The sequence below is a fragment of the Filicampus tigris genome, chromosome 7, assembly GCF_054856515.1.
Source record: "Filicampus tigris isolate MCC_2025a chromosome 7, RoL_Ftig_1.0, whole genome shotgun sequence".
Lineage (NCBI taxonomy): Eukaryota > Metazoa > Chordata > Actinopteri > Syngnathiformes > Syngnathidae > Filicampus > Filicampus tigris.
In genome coordinates, this window is record NC_141223.1 from 757,501 (window position 1) to 772,898 (window position 15,398).

Below are 15,398 nucleotides of genomic sequence, written 5' to 3' on the forward strand. Positions count from 1 at the left end.
TTTAATATACAAGACGAAATAATATCATGACATAACGTGAAATACTATGACACTTAACCTTAGGGTGGACGCGTGATCAGCGCAAACTCCAAAAGTAGACGCCCTCTCACTAAGTTAAATGTAAAGATTTTTTGGAAAGCTTTTACTTTGCACAGTGCAATTGAACTTTTTCCATTGAACGAGATGAGTGATTAGGCGTCCTGACTCCTGTGGCATTTATGACGGGCGTTGAACCACTAGAGGGCAGAATATGCATGTGCAACGTGACTACTGGGAGGCACGTGAAGAAAAGCGTCGAGCGAGCGGGCAATTACTGAAGAAGAGAACATGCAGTTGTCTTGCTTTTCAAAAGAAGCCAACACAACACGTTCGGGATGGACCAAAACCCACGTCCGTCCTTGCTTACTCCGTCCGTTTTAAAAGACTTCTCGTCCTCCCTCTGTCCGTCCGTCCGTCCGTCCACAAAATGGGCGTCCGTCCTTGGGAGGGAATGGCCATGCATCTGCGGCGTGCATCTGCTCGTGTTCGTGAGCCACAGTGTCAGCACTTCCTTCTTCCACCTCTGTTACGATTGGGTAACGATTAGGCCCCCCGGCGCCAGTTGCCCATTCCTGGTCTTCATACTCCCGCAGCGTGTCAACTCGCTGAAAAGTTGGAATATTAAATGAACCATCGACTTTGTACGGTTATTTTTGTGGCAGGATGCCTAATAGATTTGAATTGGTTCCTATGACAGTGACAGTAAAGTTCTATTTTCTGTATTTGCATAAGTACATGAAATAGGAACAAGTGAGAAGGCAAATCATGTCTTGTTCCTTTTAAAGAGCTGGCTGGCACGCACACACAGTCGAGAATCACCATAAGATGGATGACGGACGATGAGGAGGGAAAAATGGCGGTCCAGTCAGACTCCTTGATCGGCCATCTCGGAACGAGCGCATGATGGCGAAGGGCCGTAGCAGTGGGATTTGATTCCGTATCAAGTAATACTAAACCAAACATCGCAATCCGAAATCGATGCCCTTTCCGCAGTTATCACTTCCGCCATGCGCCGCTGCCTACGAGACCTTCCCCCTCACCGTTCTTCATCCAATCAAATGCCTTGACAAGGTTCAGGTGAGCGGGGCCAGAGCCGGCGGTCTCTTTCCGTTTCCAAGGCGGAAAGCTCTTTGCCCTTGGCAGCGCGTCGGCAAAAAGACCACATTCCAAACTATCGATGAATAAGGCTATTATGTCTATGAATCAAGTGGATAATTCCACTTCAAATTGAGCACCGGCGATGGGAATATGGCTATTTTGGCGTGGGCCCATCATAGCCTAGCACATGACTGAAGGCGGGCGGGGCGGCCTTGCCGGTTTTGCGCTCAGGAGGAGACTCGAGGCAGCTGTCGGCACGCACGTCGCGTTGCTGAGAGAAAGTCAGGTCGTATCCGCGCGCAGGACATTGGCGGGCTTTCTGGTGCCTTTGCTGGTTGCCACGGTGACGGCGGACCTCCACGCCTCAACTGACCCACCGGGTAGGTGCCCGCCTCAACCCGCCGGCTTGTCGCTGCTTCGATTGGAAACAAACGCAGAAGTTAGGCTTGATTTTTTAGAGGCTAACTGCGTGTGCGTGTGCGCTTAGGGACGGGGTGCCACGACCGGGACGAGTCGTCGTCCGGGGTTGTGCGTGTCCTGGAGGGCGAGGCGGCGTGGGTGCGGTGCCCCCCCTTGGGCCAGCCGTCCCTGGACAACTCGTCGTGGTCACGCGACCTGACGTGGTACCGCCTCCTCCGAGGACAAGCCCGCGAACAGCCCATCGCGCACAGGTCAACTGAAAGCGACACGGTCATCAATACTTGAAGCCACCGACTTGTCGACGAGTCAACTTTACCGTGCTGAAAAGAAAAAAAATGCGGTGTTGAATTTCATTTCAAGTTGTTGCATGAAATGAGAACAGCTGTGGATCCAGGCGCATTTGATGAATGGAGTTTACGACGCCCGTGCCTTTTCCGCCATTCGCTTGTGAACGGCGTGACTCAAATGGACGTCGGCTCGGAATTGTCCATTGCCATCGCCTTTGTGCGCCGATTCCTTTTTTCCTTTTCTCGCTCCGCTCCTTCTTCTTCTTTTTTTATTCCCGCATATCGTCAGCCTCTTGAAATGATGGCCCAAGTCATATGTTGACCAAATCTTTTATTTTTTTGCCTTGAACATCTCCTCATGCAGGATGCTGGCCACCGCTGGTAAAATCAGCCGCATCCTTAGTGAAACGCATCATTCCGTTTTACGCCTGAAATGAACATTTGAACACATCATCAAAATGTGGTTCAGTTTTTCGTGTTTTCTGAAAAAAATCAGCAAAAATGACTTCAAGCGGAATTCAACCCAATCATATATTTTTCAAGACTATGTTCCTAGTTGAAACCAGGGGCGGAGCCAGAAGGTGGGGCTAATGGGTGGGCCTGGAAAAATCAGGGCGGGCCTAAATATTTCTCTCACTTCGCACAATCCTCCTGTCCCACACGTCGTATATTCGAATAAAATGACAAATAGAATCATATGAAGTTCAGACCTTCCTTCGACAATGATGCCATTCTTAATATGAAATCAAATAAAAAGCACAACTAAGCTCAAATTCAAAAATAATTTAAGAACAATTGACTAAAAACGTAAAAGTATACGTTTTGTCATGAATTTCACCGGGTGGGCAGCCTGTCAATCTGGGTGGGCCTGCGCACACCCAGGCCCACCCGTGGCTCCGCCCCTGGTTGGAACACGGCATTCTGATTCATTTTGCGTTTGTGGAATATGAGTTAAGCAGCTAAATTCACTCATTTTTAGCCGTCTCTGGGGGCGGCCATTTTGTCTCCTGTCGACCGAAAAGGACATCACGACCGCTCGCGACCGCCAATCGCGGCCGACCTGTTTTCTGAAGCTGACCCGTGATTGGTGGTTCCCGGAGCAGTTGCGATGTCCTTTTCAGTCGGCAGAAGTGACAAAATGGCCGCCCCCTACCTAACTCTTATTCCACAAAGGCAATATTGATCAGAATGCCTCGTTTCAACTAGTGGACCTGCATAGAACATATTCTTGAAAAAAAATATCTTTGGCTTGACTTCCCTCTTGAAGTGATTATTTTAAGAGGGTGACGATATTTTGGTTTTTTTAATATCAAGTATTCGGATCCGCGGAAATTCGGGTTACGTCGCCAGCGTAGGAACGGAACTCGTTTGTAAATGGAGGACTTCGAAATGTGTTTGTCTCCAGATGGTCGTGTTCTGCACTTGAATGTGTCGATTGCAAAACGATTGCGTCGCGCTGTCCTCCAGCGGTGTTGTCACGCGATTGCGCTGTCGCAGCGTAACGGGACCGTCGTCCATGTCGAGTTGTACTTTTGCCCGAGGGCAGGTTTTGCGACGCCATTTTGCTGTACCGGGACCGCGCCGTAACATGATTGCGTTGCGCTAACGTGGCTGCGTTGTTGTGCCGCAGTGGGCGTCTGAGCAAAGAGCGCGACAAGTTGTGCTTCCAGCCGGCGCGGCACGAGGACTCGGGCTACTACGCCTGCCTGCCACGGTCAGAAACGGCACACCCACGGAAAAAAAAACACAAAGACAGATACACGCCCCGCGCGCATCACGCCACAGCCGTGACGGCCATCTTGCGCCTGTTTCTCCAGGCACCGGTCGACGCGCGCCAAGACGTGGGTGCGGCTGATGGTGGTCCGCCGGCCGCCGGATTGGAAATGCGATTGGCCGCTGGCCGCCGCGCCCGGTCGGGTTGCCGTTCCCTTGCAGGGCGGGCGGATTCTGGAGTGCCCCGACTGGCGGGAGGCCGCCGACATGGCCGACGGCGAGCCCGGCGTCACCTGGCACCACGTGAGGACGCATCGCTAGCTCGGCTTCGGGCGATGGCGGGAAACGGCCACCCGTCGTCTTTCTGTTGAGCGCGTGCGTCTTTCTGCGCGTCAGGCGTGCGAGCGGCCTGGCGACTGGACAAGCGACCGCGAGCAGGTCGGCTCCCGTCTTGAGCTTCACTACATGACGGACCACTACCAAGGTGTTTACGCGTGCCGGGTGCACTACCGGAGAGACGGCAGAGCGCTTCGCTTCACGCGCGGCCTCAACGTCACCGCCGTCTGTGAGGACGCACACGCACACGCGCGCGCGCGCGCACGCACGCACGCACACACCAGGACATGGGCTGATATTCCATTGTGAGGCGAAAATAAGCGGAGATATCGCCGTATCACGGTCTTCAAATTGCAGCGCTACAATGTCCTCTTTTGACATATTTGGCAAAATACCAAAGGCGTTTTTTCCCATTGGACACAATAGATTTTATTTTTCAATAATATGTCAAATATTTCAGAATACTTGCTAGATGAACAAACACGTACCATCTTAATACTCTTTTGCTGTTTTCATTTCTCTTTGGGAGTTTCACAGAGGTGGGTAGAGTCGCCAAAAATTGTACTCAAGTAAAAGTACTGTTACTTCACAATAATATGACTCAAGTAGAAGTCAAAAGTAGTCATCCTAATAATTACTTGAGTAAATGTAAAAAAGTACTTGGTGAAAAAACGACTCAAGTACTGAGTAACTCTAGCAACGTATTTATTTATTTTTTTAAATAACCAGACGAAAATACAAAATAATCATCTTCAGGCAAATTAAAGTCCATCCAATCAATGAAATGGATAACATTTAATTAAAGAATAGTTTGAAATAATCTTAAGGTAAATTCAAGTACTTGAATAAACAATACAATAATAATAGTAGAAATAAAATAAATAAATGAAGCCCAAGTAGCACAAAATGTCAGCCCCTGTAGGCCTGCTTTTTTTTAACAGGCTCCGCAGGCAGAACAACAAGGTAGCCCGTGAACTCGTATAAACTCGTATAAACTGCGTCTGCATAGTCGGCATTGCTGCGTGGCATTTTCGATCCGTTACGTCCGAAAACTCCCGCGGCTGAAGTTGAATATGTTCACGTGAGGGGCTACGTTTGATTGGTGAAACACAGTCACGTGGTAGAGCCCGGCGCAGGAGAGAGGAGGGAGACGTACGTAAGGGGACTCAAGTAACGGGTTCAACGTAGCCTAATGTAGCGCAGTAAGGGTACAGTTTCTTCTTCACAAATACACTCAAGTAAAAGTAAAAAGTATAGTGATTTAAAACTACTCCTAGAAGTCCAAAATGTCCTAAAACTTACTCAAGTAAATGTAACAGAGTAAATGTAACTCGTTACTACCCACCTCTGGAGTTTCATCACCGGTGAGCTATTTTTAGAACAGACCCGTGGGCTACTCGCGTTGTCCTCGGGGCGTTCTAGTATCAAATTGGTAATCGGCCCACGCCTGACCGAGCACACGCGCGCGCGCACACACATTTAAAAGAAAATCAATTTAAACTGCTTAAAATATGCATCGATGCAAAAACATTTAAATCGATGAATCACATAATTGAGTTGAGTAAAGACTGTTGTGTTTATGAACTGGGACATCTCAGCACTAACAAGCCAAGCCCTAAACCGCAACACCTAACGAAAGACGTAACATACCTAGGTCATTCCAACATACTCATTTAGAGTGCTCCAAAATGTCTTTCGGTTTTTTTTCCCATTCCAGATGCGGAGCACATTTTCAATGTATCGATGCATCATTGCTTATTGCCTTTGTGTATGGATGCAGCACGGCGCTAGCGCACAGAAACAAGTGTGGTAGCCATTTTCAAAAATGGAATGGAATCAAAAATTCAATCATTGCATCTGCAATCCACACACAGTGACAAAAAACAAATAAGTACTGCCAATATTCAGGCTTTCAAAGGGCGATTGACTGCTGCATGTCAACGAAAAGACACCAAAACAAAGAAAGAGAAAAGAATCGACGCAGGCAGTGACAAAGTCACAGACGAGAGACAAAGACACAAATGCGGAGCAAAACGAGCGAGCGGCACCGACATGACGTGCGCTTTTGTGTCGCTCAGCGCCGCCCTCCATGCCCAAAGAGCCCAGGGTGCTCCAGCCCACGGCTGAGCACGTCTTCAGCATCAAACCAGGTGAGCCGGCGCCGGCGCCGCCGGCCCGCGGCTTTGAGCGGCTTTGAGCGGGCCAGGGCCTTTTGGTGACGCGCGCTTGCCGTAGGCTCTGACGTGCGTCTGGTGTGCACGGGACACTTCCCCTACTTGGAGCGGGATTCGGAGCGGGCCATCTGGTGGAGCGTGGACGGCAAGACGCCGGAGCGGCTGGCGCAGCCCCGATTCTCCGCGAGCAACAGGTACCAAACTTGTGTCAAACGGGGGTCTTCAATCGTGTTCACGGAGGGCCGCCGTCCCGCCTGTTTTCCCGGAGCTCTCCCCGCTGCAAAAAACACCCCGTTCAAACGATCGGGATCCTCGCCGATTATCGGATGGATTGAATCGGGTGTGATGCGGCGGGGAGACATCCCGGAAAACAGGCAGGACGGCGGCCCTCCGGGAACACGATTGAGGGCGCCGGCTCTCAAACGTCGCCCAGTGCCTCACGTTGCCGCCGGCGTTTGTTTCCCTTCAGGACGGCGAGCTGCAAATACGGAGATCGCATCGAGGAGAGCGTCCTGCTGATCCGGGACTTTGGCGCCGAGGACCTCGGCAAGGCGTACAATTGCTCGGTGAAGAACCGGCGAGGATTCCACACGCGCAGAGCGCGGCTTGAGGAGGAAGGTCAGCCTCATTTTTTCAGTCTGTCTTGTCCCGTTCAATAAACGGCGTCCGTTTTGTTCACTTGTCTCGAGCGGTGCTTACTCAACTTCATTTGTAAAGAACTGGGTTTTTTTTTCCTCACCGCTTGTTGCTTCAGCGCGGGTGCCGTCGTTGGAGCTGGGTCTGGGTCTGTCCGCCGTGCTGGTGACGTCGCTGCTGGTCTTGACGCTCTACCGCGTCTTCCGGCTGGAGCTGCTGCTGCTCTACAGGTCCCGGTTCGGTACCGACGAGCGGCACACGGGTGAGGGACGCCTGGACGCTTTCTCTCCTCCGGCTCTTTTTGGACGGAATCCTGTCGTCGCGTCCGAGGAGCTGACAAGAGTCAAGTGTTGCGACGCGGCTGTTAGTCAGTCACAGGTTGGCCTGGAAAATGTCCAGTGGATTTCTGGAAATTGCCACGAGAAGTTTAAGGGGGGGGGGGGGGGGGGATTTCAGCAATAGCGTGAACTGATAGTCGGGCTGAGCCCGGTGGAGATAGCCACATTGATGACATATTTTCAAAGACCACAATTGAAAGAAATGATTGAAAATATTGAAAAAAAACCCAATATCGCCATAATGGCCTATGAAATATGCATATCGCAAAAACATGCCATCATTTTCTGATGGACCTGTCTGCTTTTGATCAATCAGATGCAAACTTAAATGGGCACAGCCAACCAACATTTGGACATTCCCGAGGGGAATTACAATTATTGAGCTGAGAACGCAGCTTGCTTATTTTTCCGCATGAGAAAATATACTTCTTTCATGAGATAATAAAAATGTCATTTCTCTCGGTAAATTTCGCAATAATATCGCTATGGTCTTCATCCATATTGCACGTTTTCCCAATATGGCGCGGCCCTAATTAAAAAGGTCACTAACCATCGGCTACCCTTCGACGAGACGTGGCCGTTTGGCGTATTCCGACGCCACGCTAACGACGATGTATGAGGATGTGGGACCCGTGACTTTCATTTTTTTTTTTTTTCAATATTCGCAACATTGAATGTTTTTCAAAGAGATTTCCATAGCAAAATACAGACGATCGGTAACAGTTGGCAGCTCCAAGTCTCATCTGTCTAATCCGAGGCTAATCTGTTGCTTTTTAAGTTCAACTCAAAACGGATTCATTCCAGCATCTCGTCTTCCCAAAAGGGTGGACAATGTCAGCTCCGCAAACATTCTGGAAACGTTCCTTCCGCTTGCTGCCGCTGTGTCCCAATACTTCATGTTTGTCTTGTAAGAATAATTTGCAGAATCATTTCAATTGTGTCAATCGCCGCTGTTTGGTGCTCTTGACAGACTTCAGCAGAATCGTTTTGTTTCCCCGCTTTGAGTTGCATCATGTCGAGTGATTTGTTGTCGATAACGTGTGTGTGTGTGTGTGCGTGCAGACGATAAGGACTTCGACGTGTACATCTCGTACGCCAGGAACAGCGAGGAGGAGAAATTTGTTCTGAGGACCCTTCGCAGAGTCCTGGAGAACGATCTGGGATACACGGTGTGCATCTTTGACCGAGACAGCCTGCCAGGCGGGAGTGAGTTCACACTTTAACGCGCGCACACGTCACGCCGCTCAGGGACTTGGCCAGAGGGAAAAAAAGAATGGGAAAATTAGCCACCATTAGCAGTAAAGGATGCAAAAAAACAAGTGATGCCAAAGCACAAACATGACTTTTTTGATCAGCGGAAAAGTCTGTGGCATGACGGCAAAACATGCTATGTCTTCAGCATTTAGCTTACAAGTGCATTTCAACGTATTTGCGAATAATGTGCCGGGCCAAAAGGTTTACGCTTGTGTACACGATTCCACGTGTGGCAAACGTGATGTCAACGTCGCTAACGTGCATCCGATTCCATGTTCAGCCATCACAGACGAGACTCTGAGCTTCGTGGCTCGCAGTCGCCGCCTGCTGGTGGTGTTGGGCCCCGGCTACGCTCGCCGGGGCTCCCAGGCCCTGCTGGAGCTCAGGGCGGGCGTGGACGGCCTGGCGGGCGGCCACCTGCGCCTCATCCTGGTCCAGTACAAGCGCCTGCGGCGGCAGGAGTGGGTGCGCGAGCTGAGGCGGGCGCGCGTGGCTCTGGCCACGGTGCGCTGGCAGGGCGAGCCGACGCGGGACCTGACGTCGCGCTTCTGGAAGAGGCTGAGGCTGGAGCTGCCCGTCAGGAGGATGCCCGCCGCCCGCGGGGATGAGGGGAGCGCCAAGGAGGCGGGGCTAATGACCACGGCCGACTGGGACCAGCCCCCTCTCAACTTGAAAGGCTCATGAGCGAGCTGGCGCTCAAGTTGACAGATGTGCAAAGTGCTTTTTCCTCTTCCGGCTGACTTTGGGAGAGGGGCGGGGTGCACCCTGGACCGGTCGCCAGTCAAAGGTAGGGAACATGGACACAAACAGACTGGAAAGCCAAACCCGTTTGAACTAGCGCTGCCTGATACTGCAAAATATGCAATACGGGTGTTGAGTATTGCCATATTTCCTGAAGAAATGACATTTTTACTATGGAATTTTGTTCGGATAACAGGCTTTTTTTTGGGGGGGGTAACTCATTTAATGCTAACAACGCCCCTAAATACTGTTCTCCTGTTGGATGGAAGTAAATAAACAACCACTGGAAATGTTTTTTATGGTCAAATATTTGAAATAAATATGTGTGCTCTAATATGTGTGATTTAATGCTGATGTTAAAATGTCTGTCTGCTCATTTGATGATAAATGCACTACTCCGTGTCATAAATGGAAGAAATCCTGGTTGAAGGCGTGGCACAATGTGGACCTGAACGTTTGAGTCCGCCCACACAGGGTCTCGACCTCGAAGCAGCTGCTTTCTGTCTTCTTTTTTTGTAAGCTTGGCACCCTTCAAGGAGCACCGTCTTATGACGTCGCGTTCGTTTTTTCAAACACGTGATTTCACATCGAAAATCACAAACCATCGACTGACTGGAACCCAAATTCTAACCTCAACCATACATGGAGTGCGCTCTCTGCTGGGGATATGTGTTACTGCACTCCTCCCACTCATTTCGAAGTGGAGGACGTCTTTCGACCACAACTTTTGAACCCAATGGCCTAGACATTCAGAATCAACACCAATCCCCCCTTTCTCGGTGCCCCTGAACACGCTTTACAAGCTTTCGTGGCTCTACAACACTCTGTTCACCCAGAATGGACGTCAAATCGCCGTTTCGACCACTTCCGCCACGGTTCAGTTAGCTCAGCCCCGATGAATTTCAGGTGAGAGTTTGTCATTTTTTAATGTTCAATAAAATGTTTTAAAGTAAGCGTGACATCGTAAAACGGCGCATCATTAAAGCCACCGAGGAAATGGTCGAACAAAAAAGGCGCTTAGAATCCGTGCGTGCGGAGTCAAAGGTTTAGGTTGAGCCACGCCTCCAAGTGCGCTCTGCGCCCAGGGCACAAAGCCCAAAATTTAGCGAAGTGGCGCCACCTGGAGGGAAAAGAATAAAGAAAAAAGGGGTTTCCCCCCCCTCATACGCTTGATTAAGGTCCTCGAACAAATTCAAATCCTTTTTTCCTTTTATATATTTTAGAAACTCACTTGTATTTCCTTACTTTTAAATGTTTTTAAAGTTTTCTGCTGATGTGTTTCGATGTTGTCATCGCTCATTCTTGTAATTTTGTTCGCTACTTTTGTTTTCTCAGGTTTGCTTTTGAATGTTAACTGTTGCGTTTTAAATGCTCGTAGGAGTTGTGTCTTTGCTTGTGTGAAGCACATTGTGTATGACAGTTCTACTTTTCTATTTCCCTTCCCTTTGAACATATCAACTTTGCCGAATGAAGTATCGAACTTTGATTTCGTTTTTTCATGTCTTTCGTGTGGTGTTAAAATATACGTTCAATCGATTAAATGCGCTATACGAATAAAACTTCCTTGCCTTCAGCTGTTTTGTATTTCTTTTGAAGCGAAATTAAAACGACAACTCGTGTTGCTCCTCAAACGAGCAATCTGAGTGCTGAGTTCAGTGACCGTTTGTCCCATAGTGCTGCCGCCTGGTTTATGAACCATTTTTCTTCATTGCAGTAGCACAAGTTCATTGGTCATTTCTTCACAAAATGTATTGACACGCAATTTTGGGAATGAGTGCAAACCAGGTCAGTTTATTGTGCAATATAACGCCGGCTCACACATAAGATATGACTGCTCAAAACATGGGCCGCCACCCGTCAGCCCGAGACTTTTCGGGTTTGTTTCCTTTTGCGCCAAGGCGGCAGAGAGGGCAGAGTCGGGACAGACAAAACGCTCTGAGAGTCAGGACCGGAGCGCGGCGTCGGCTTTGGGGCGGCGGCGGCAGAGGAAGTAGACGAGCACCGCCCGGAGGCTCCGATCTCTCAGGCCGTAGACGAGAGAGCTCAGACACGGCGGCAGGAGGAAAAAGCACACAAAGAGCGCGGCCTGCACCCGTACGAAGGCCGCCCGGCTCAACAAAGTCCCCAGGGGCGACATCACCGTGGCGTAGAGCACCGACAGGAGGCTGAGGCCCAGCTGCAGCAGGTGCAGCAGCAGCGTGTTGCGAGCTTTGCGGGCCGACTCTTTGTCGGTGGCCGCCGACCTGGCCGACAGCGTCACGCCGGCGTAGCTGAAAAGGATGCTGGCGCTGGCCAGAGCAAAGACGCAATAGGTGTAGACGCCGTTGTAAACTTTCACGGCGGGCACCAGGAGCACCAGCTTGAAGTTGCACAGCTTCGCCATTTGCAGGCTCTCCAGCCGCTCGAACGGGAAGGTCATCAACAAAAGGCCCTGAGCGGCGGCGTTGAGGAAGCAAACGAGCCAGACGGCCAGCAGGCCCCGCGCCGTGTTACTGACGCTGACCACCGAGGCGTGGCGCAGCGGGTGGCACACGGCCACGTAGCGCTCCAGCGACATCAACACCAGCACCAGGGGGGAGATGCGAGCCAGGAGGTTGCCCGCCATGTGCATGGCGCCGCACGCCGGGTAGCTGAGCGTGACGCGGGCGGTGGACAGCAAGTACATGAGCTGGAGCAGCGGCAGCTGCAGCGTGTCGGCCAGCAGCAGGTTGCGCAGCAGGATGTAGCGCGGCGTCTGGCGGAAAGCCCGCTTGCTGCGCAGGCTCCACAGCACGAGCCCGTTGACCGAGAGGAACGCGCAGCAGGCCGACGTGGTCAAGGCGGCGCCCGCCGCTCGCTCCGTCAGGCTCAGCTTGGAGCTCACGTTGGCCGGCGACAAAGATGCCATGGACGCACGCGCAAGACGTCGGAAGACAGTCACGCCCCGAGTGTCGAGCGGCATCGCGGCAGAGCGCACGCCGGCCGCCGCCGCCGCCGCGCTTTTTATGTTGGCTCCGTGTTGACACATGCGCGGGGTCTGTAGGCAACAACTAACGGCCCCCGCCCCGCCCCTCCCCTCCCCTCCCCTCGCCTCGCCGGCGTCACGCGGGCGGGAGGGAGCGCGCCGAGTCGGCACACGGGCATGCGGCATTCCCAAGGGTACGAGAAGAAGAACCTTCGCGGCGCGCCCAAGGCCTCCCCTTGACAAAGGAAAAAAGCCCAAACCCGGTCTTGGACGGACATACAAGACCGGGGCTCGACCGACGCCAGAAGTCGCCGAGACAAAGGCGAGACCCAGACTTACGGGAGTCCAGACCGAGACGAGACGAGACGAGACGAGACGAGACCAAGGCCGAGACCGTGACAACCCCGAGGCCGAGGCGGAGGCGGACTGAGACTGCGACGAGACCGAGACCAAAGCAGAACAAGAAAGATGCAGAGCGCAGACCGCGGGCCGAGACCCAGACAAGACCGAAACCGAGACGCACTGAGACAAGAGCGGCACCGTAAGAATCCATTTTCAAAAGCATGACGAGGTTGGACATTTGACAGCGCATTCTCTCTTTCATACATGTGTTTCGAGTGTCAGCAACTCTTTCAAATCACAAAGTGCAACTTTTGCCCCTCAGCGGCTACATGGCAAAGTTCATTTTGACATGACATTGCGTCAGGATGCGGGGGGGCCGCCGCCGGTGGCCATTGGACTCCAGTTTGCCGCCGCGTCATCCGTTGGCTAGGATCTATGATCTGAAGCCGCTGGATGAAAACGGTAAATGGAGTGCAGCACAGCACGCAGCACGTACAACGTCATGTGTCGGCTTGCTGCTCAAACAGCTTTACACTCGCACGCAGTTCATTCGACCTTTCGCACGGCCGACACTTCATTGTCGATCCAGTGAACCGCAAGTGGGAGACTTGAACTCTTCATCAAGCCAAACGTTTGTTTTTTCCAAGAATATGTTCCCGGCAGGCCCACCGGTTGAAACGGGGCATTCGGATCGCATTTGCGGAATAAGTGTTAACGCACTCGTTTTTGTCTGCCGTCGACTGAAAATGACATCGTCGCAAGCGCTCGCTACGACCAATCGCGGCTCGGATTCAGAAGACGGCTCGGCCGCGATTGGTCGATGCGAGCGGTTGCGATGTCATTTCCGGTTGACGGCCGCCCCAGAGACGCGGCTAAAAACGAGGGCATTTTGGCCGCTTCGCTTCTATTCCGCCGAGGCGAAATGAATCAGAATGCCGTGTTTCGACGAGCGGGCCCGCTGCGAACGTGCTCTTGGAAAAAAAAAGATGAGATGGATGTTTGGCTTGACTTCCGCTTTCGCTCATTCTCAGACCCTCCTTTAGCCTGACGTTTGACAAAAAAAGTTCCCGGGATCGAATGGCTGGACTGTAAAAAGACAAAATTCAATTCGTCAATGGCAGCGAATGAGCTCACCGAAGTTTTTGCTTGGCTACGCCGGGATCCCGTGTCACATTGTTGCCAAAGGTACAATCCCGGTGGCTTCACGCGCTTCCTAGTCCTCGCGCAAACAAGCTTTCTTCTTTAAAAATCTGACGGCCGATAATAAATCCATTTTAAAAGACTGTTCACTTCAATTTGAATTTTCAGTTCACTTGAGAAGAGATTCCACTGACCCTGCATGGGAACACTCTGCACGTTTTGTCGTGGTTTGAAATCACAACAAACAGAAGTGAAATTTGAACATTTTTGCAAACTGTACTTTCTGTCGAAAGCTAAAGGGAGCCATTGTTCACATTTTCACTTTACTTTATAAGACATGCTGATGACCCTGGGAGCTCCCTGAACTTGGTTTGAATTTTACAACAAAGATGTATATTGGCAAACATTTAGAATGATAATAAAAGAAAAACAAAATCGACGTTATGCAAATCTGAAAAAATGGTTCAATAAACCTACGCTTAATGACGTTTCAAAAAAGTTCAACAGTTTCACATTTCATCAAAAGATTTTGACGCCAATATTTTCCTTTTTATCGACTGCAAATGTCATTGGTATCGGCCCCGAAAAAAGCATATCGGTCGACCCCCGCCAGAGCGAAAATGCTTTGGGAAAAAACGATCATTTAAGCCCCCCAAATTGTTCCCCAACACGCTGGAATGTTTCCAAACGGAGCTCAGTCTAGCGTTGAGCGGTGACCCGTTTTGCTGCAGAGAGACGGACGGAAAGGCCGCCGCCCGGACCGCACGTCGGTGGCGTGGCGCGGCGCGGCGCGGCGCGGCGCGGCGGCGTGCACCAAACACGCAAAACGCGTTGGTCTGCAGACCAAGCATCATCCAAAGCGCTCATCTATGAAGTATGAAAGCACCGGCAACTTTGAATACACACACACTTTGACAGAGAAGTTCCCGTGACTTAAGTTTGACATTTGTCGTTTTGGAACGAGGAGGCTTAGGAGGTTGTGAAAGCGGATTTTGCCGCCGCTCCCACACTCCATTTCTGAAGATGGCAGTAACGCACCAAAAGTTGTTTGACGGCCACTAAAAGAGGACGAATCGGAAGGAAAAAAAACCCCATTTGTTTATTGTCATTTCTGCTTTATTTGGGTTGGGAAGGTCTAGGAAGCGGGATTGTACCTTTGGCAACAACGTGACAGGGGATTCTGGTGTAGCGAAGCAAAACGTTACCATTTTCATCCAATCGCTTGCGTCAACGGTCGGATTTCTCGTCTGTTTTTCTCGACGACGGACTGGCGGGCCTTTGATGTTGACTGACGGAAGCGCGCTTAAAATAACATTTGTTTGAGCTTGAGAACAGGACGGCCGGACGGGCAAACTTGAGACAAATGCCCACCTCTGCTGACTAGACATAGTGGATGATGTGGCCCAGGTGGAAAGGTCAACTTTGGACGCAACTTTGTGTCAATGGCGTCAGTGTTTGTTGTTGTTTGGACTTGTCTTAATAAGGTGCTTGGCTTCCTTGCCTTCTCCTGGCATCGGCGTTGACACGCCACGTTGTTTTCAACAACTCCGACCGAGTCCCCAAAAGGCTCATTTAGGCATATTAATAATTCAAAATGTTTTCACCAAATGTTGACTTGATTAATGAGTCCTGCGGGTGTTGCGTGTGCATGTCTGCGGGGACATCAGTTGAAAAACTTTGTCTTTGTTTCGTCATGTAATAATGTTACTCGACGAGTAGAAATCTGATGCATTATTATTATTATTATTATTATTATTATCATTATTATTATTATTTGGGCCCGGGCAGCGACCAGTGACCACTGCGAGGTCCCTGTTGTTTTTGGAGAATTATTATTATTATTATTACTACTACATTATAAATATTCCACTTTATCCTTTAATGAGCACTTTTTTTATTCCCTTTTTTTGAAGGTCCATTCTTATTTAAGATAGAA

The 15,398-nt window shown here is 50.6% G+C and overlaps 3 protein-coding genes across 4 annotated transcripts in view; 1 reads left to right on the top strand and 2 right to left on the bottom strand.

Annotated features, from left to right (window-relative positions):
• The window catches only part of ltbp4 (latent transforming growth factor beta binding protein 4), a 35,721-nt gene extending 28,683 nt beyond the window's left edge, over window positions 1-7,038 (bottom strand). Inside the window, exon 1 of the mRNA XM_086036673.1 lies at window positions 6,807-7,038. The gene's annotated coding sequence lies outside the window, so the exon portion shown is untranslated. The remainder of the gene's footprint in view (window positions 1-6,806) is intronic.
• LOC147144262 (interleukin-1 receptor accessory protein-like) overlaps window positions 1-9,370 on the top strand; it is a 9,830-nt gene extending 460 nt beyond the window's left edge. Inside the window, exons 1-11 of one of the 2 annotated variants that reach the window (XM_086036677.1) lie at window positions 1-1,517; window positions 1,625-1,808; window positions 3,475-3,558; window positions 3,662-3,860; window positions 3,954-4,041; window positions 5,972-6,043; window positions 6,129-6,261; window positions 6,537-6,685; window positions 6,822-6,965; window positions 8,104-8,247; window positions 8,576-9,370. The exon at window positions 1-1,517 is cut by the window's left edge and continues 460 nt beyond it. In XM_086036677.1, the coding sequence (XP_085892803.1) occupies window positions 1,325-1,517; window positions 1,625-1,808; window positions 3,475-3,558; window positions 3,662-3,860; window positions 3,954-4,041; window positions 5,972-6,043; window positions 6,129-6,261; window positions 6,537-6,685; window positions 6,822-6,965; window positions 8,104-8,247; window positions 8,576-8,979 (1,794 nt within the window). In that variant the 5' untranslated portion in view covers window positions 1-1,324 and the 3' untranslated portion in view covers window positions 8,980-9,370. Of the gene's footprint in view, window positions 1,518-1,624; window positions 1,809-3,474; window positions 3,559-3,661; window positions 3,861-3,953; window positions 4,123-5,971; window positions 6,044-6,128; window positions 6,262-6,536; window positions 6,686-6,821; window positions 6,966-8,103; window positions 8,248-8,575 lie in introns of both variants that reach the window. The other variant, XM_086036676.1, reaches the window with a different exon arrangement.
• Window positions 9,371-10,978: 1,608 nt separating this feature from the next.
• Window positions 10,979-12,027, bottom strand: LOC147144263 (odorant receptor 131-2-like). Its single transcript, XM_086036047.1, has one exon. It carries the CDS (start codon window positions 11,975-11,977, stop codon window positions 10,979-10,981), a length of 999 nt encoding a protein of 332 aa, XP_085892173.1. The 5' UTR covers window positions 11,978-12,027.
• Between the last annotated feature and the right edge of the window lie 3,371 nt (window positions 12,028-15,398).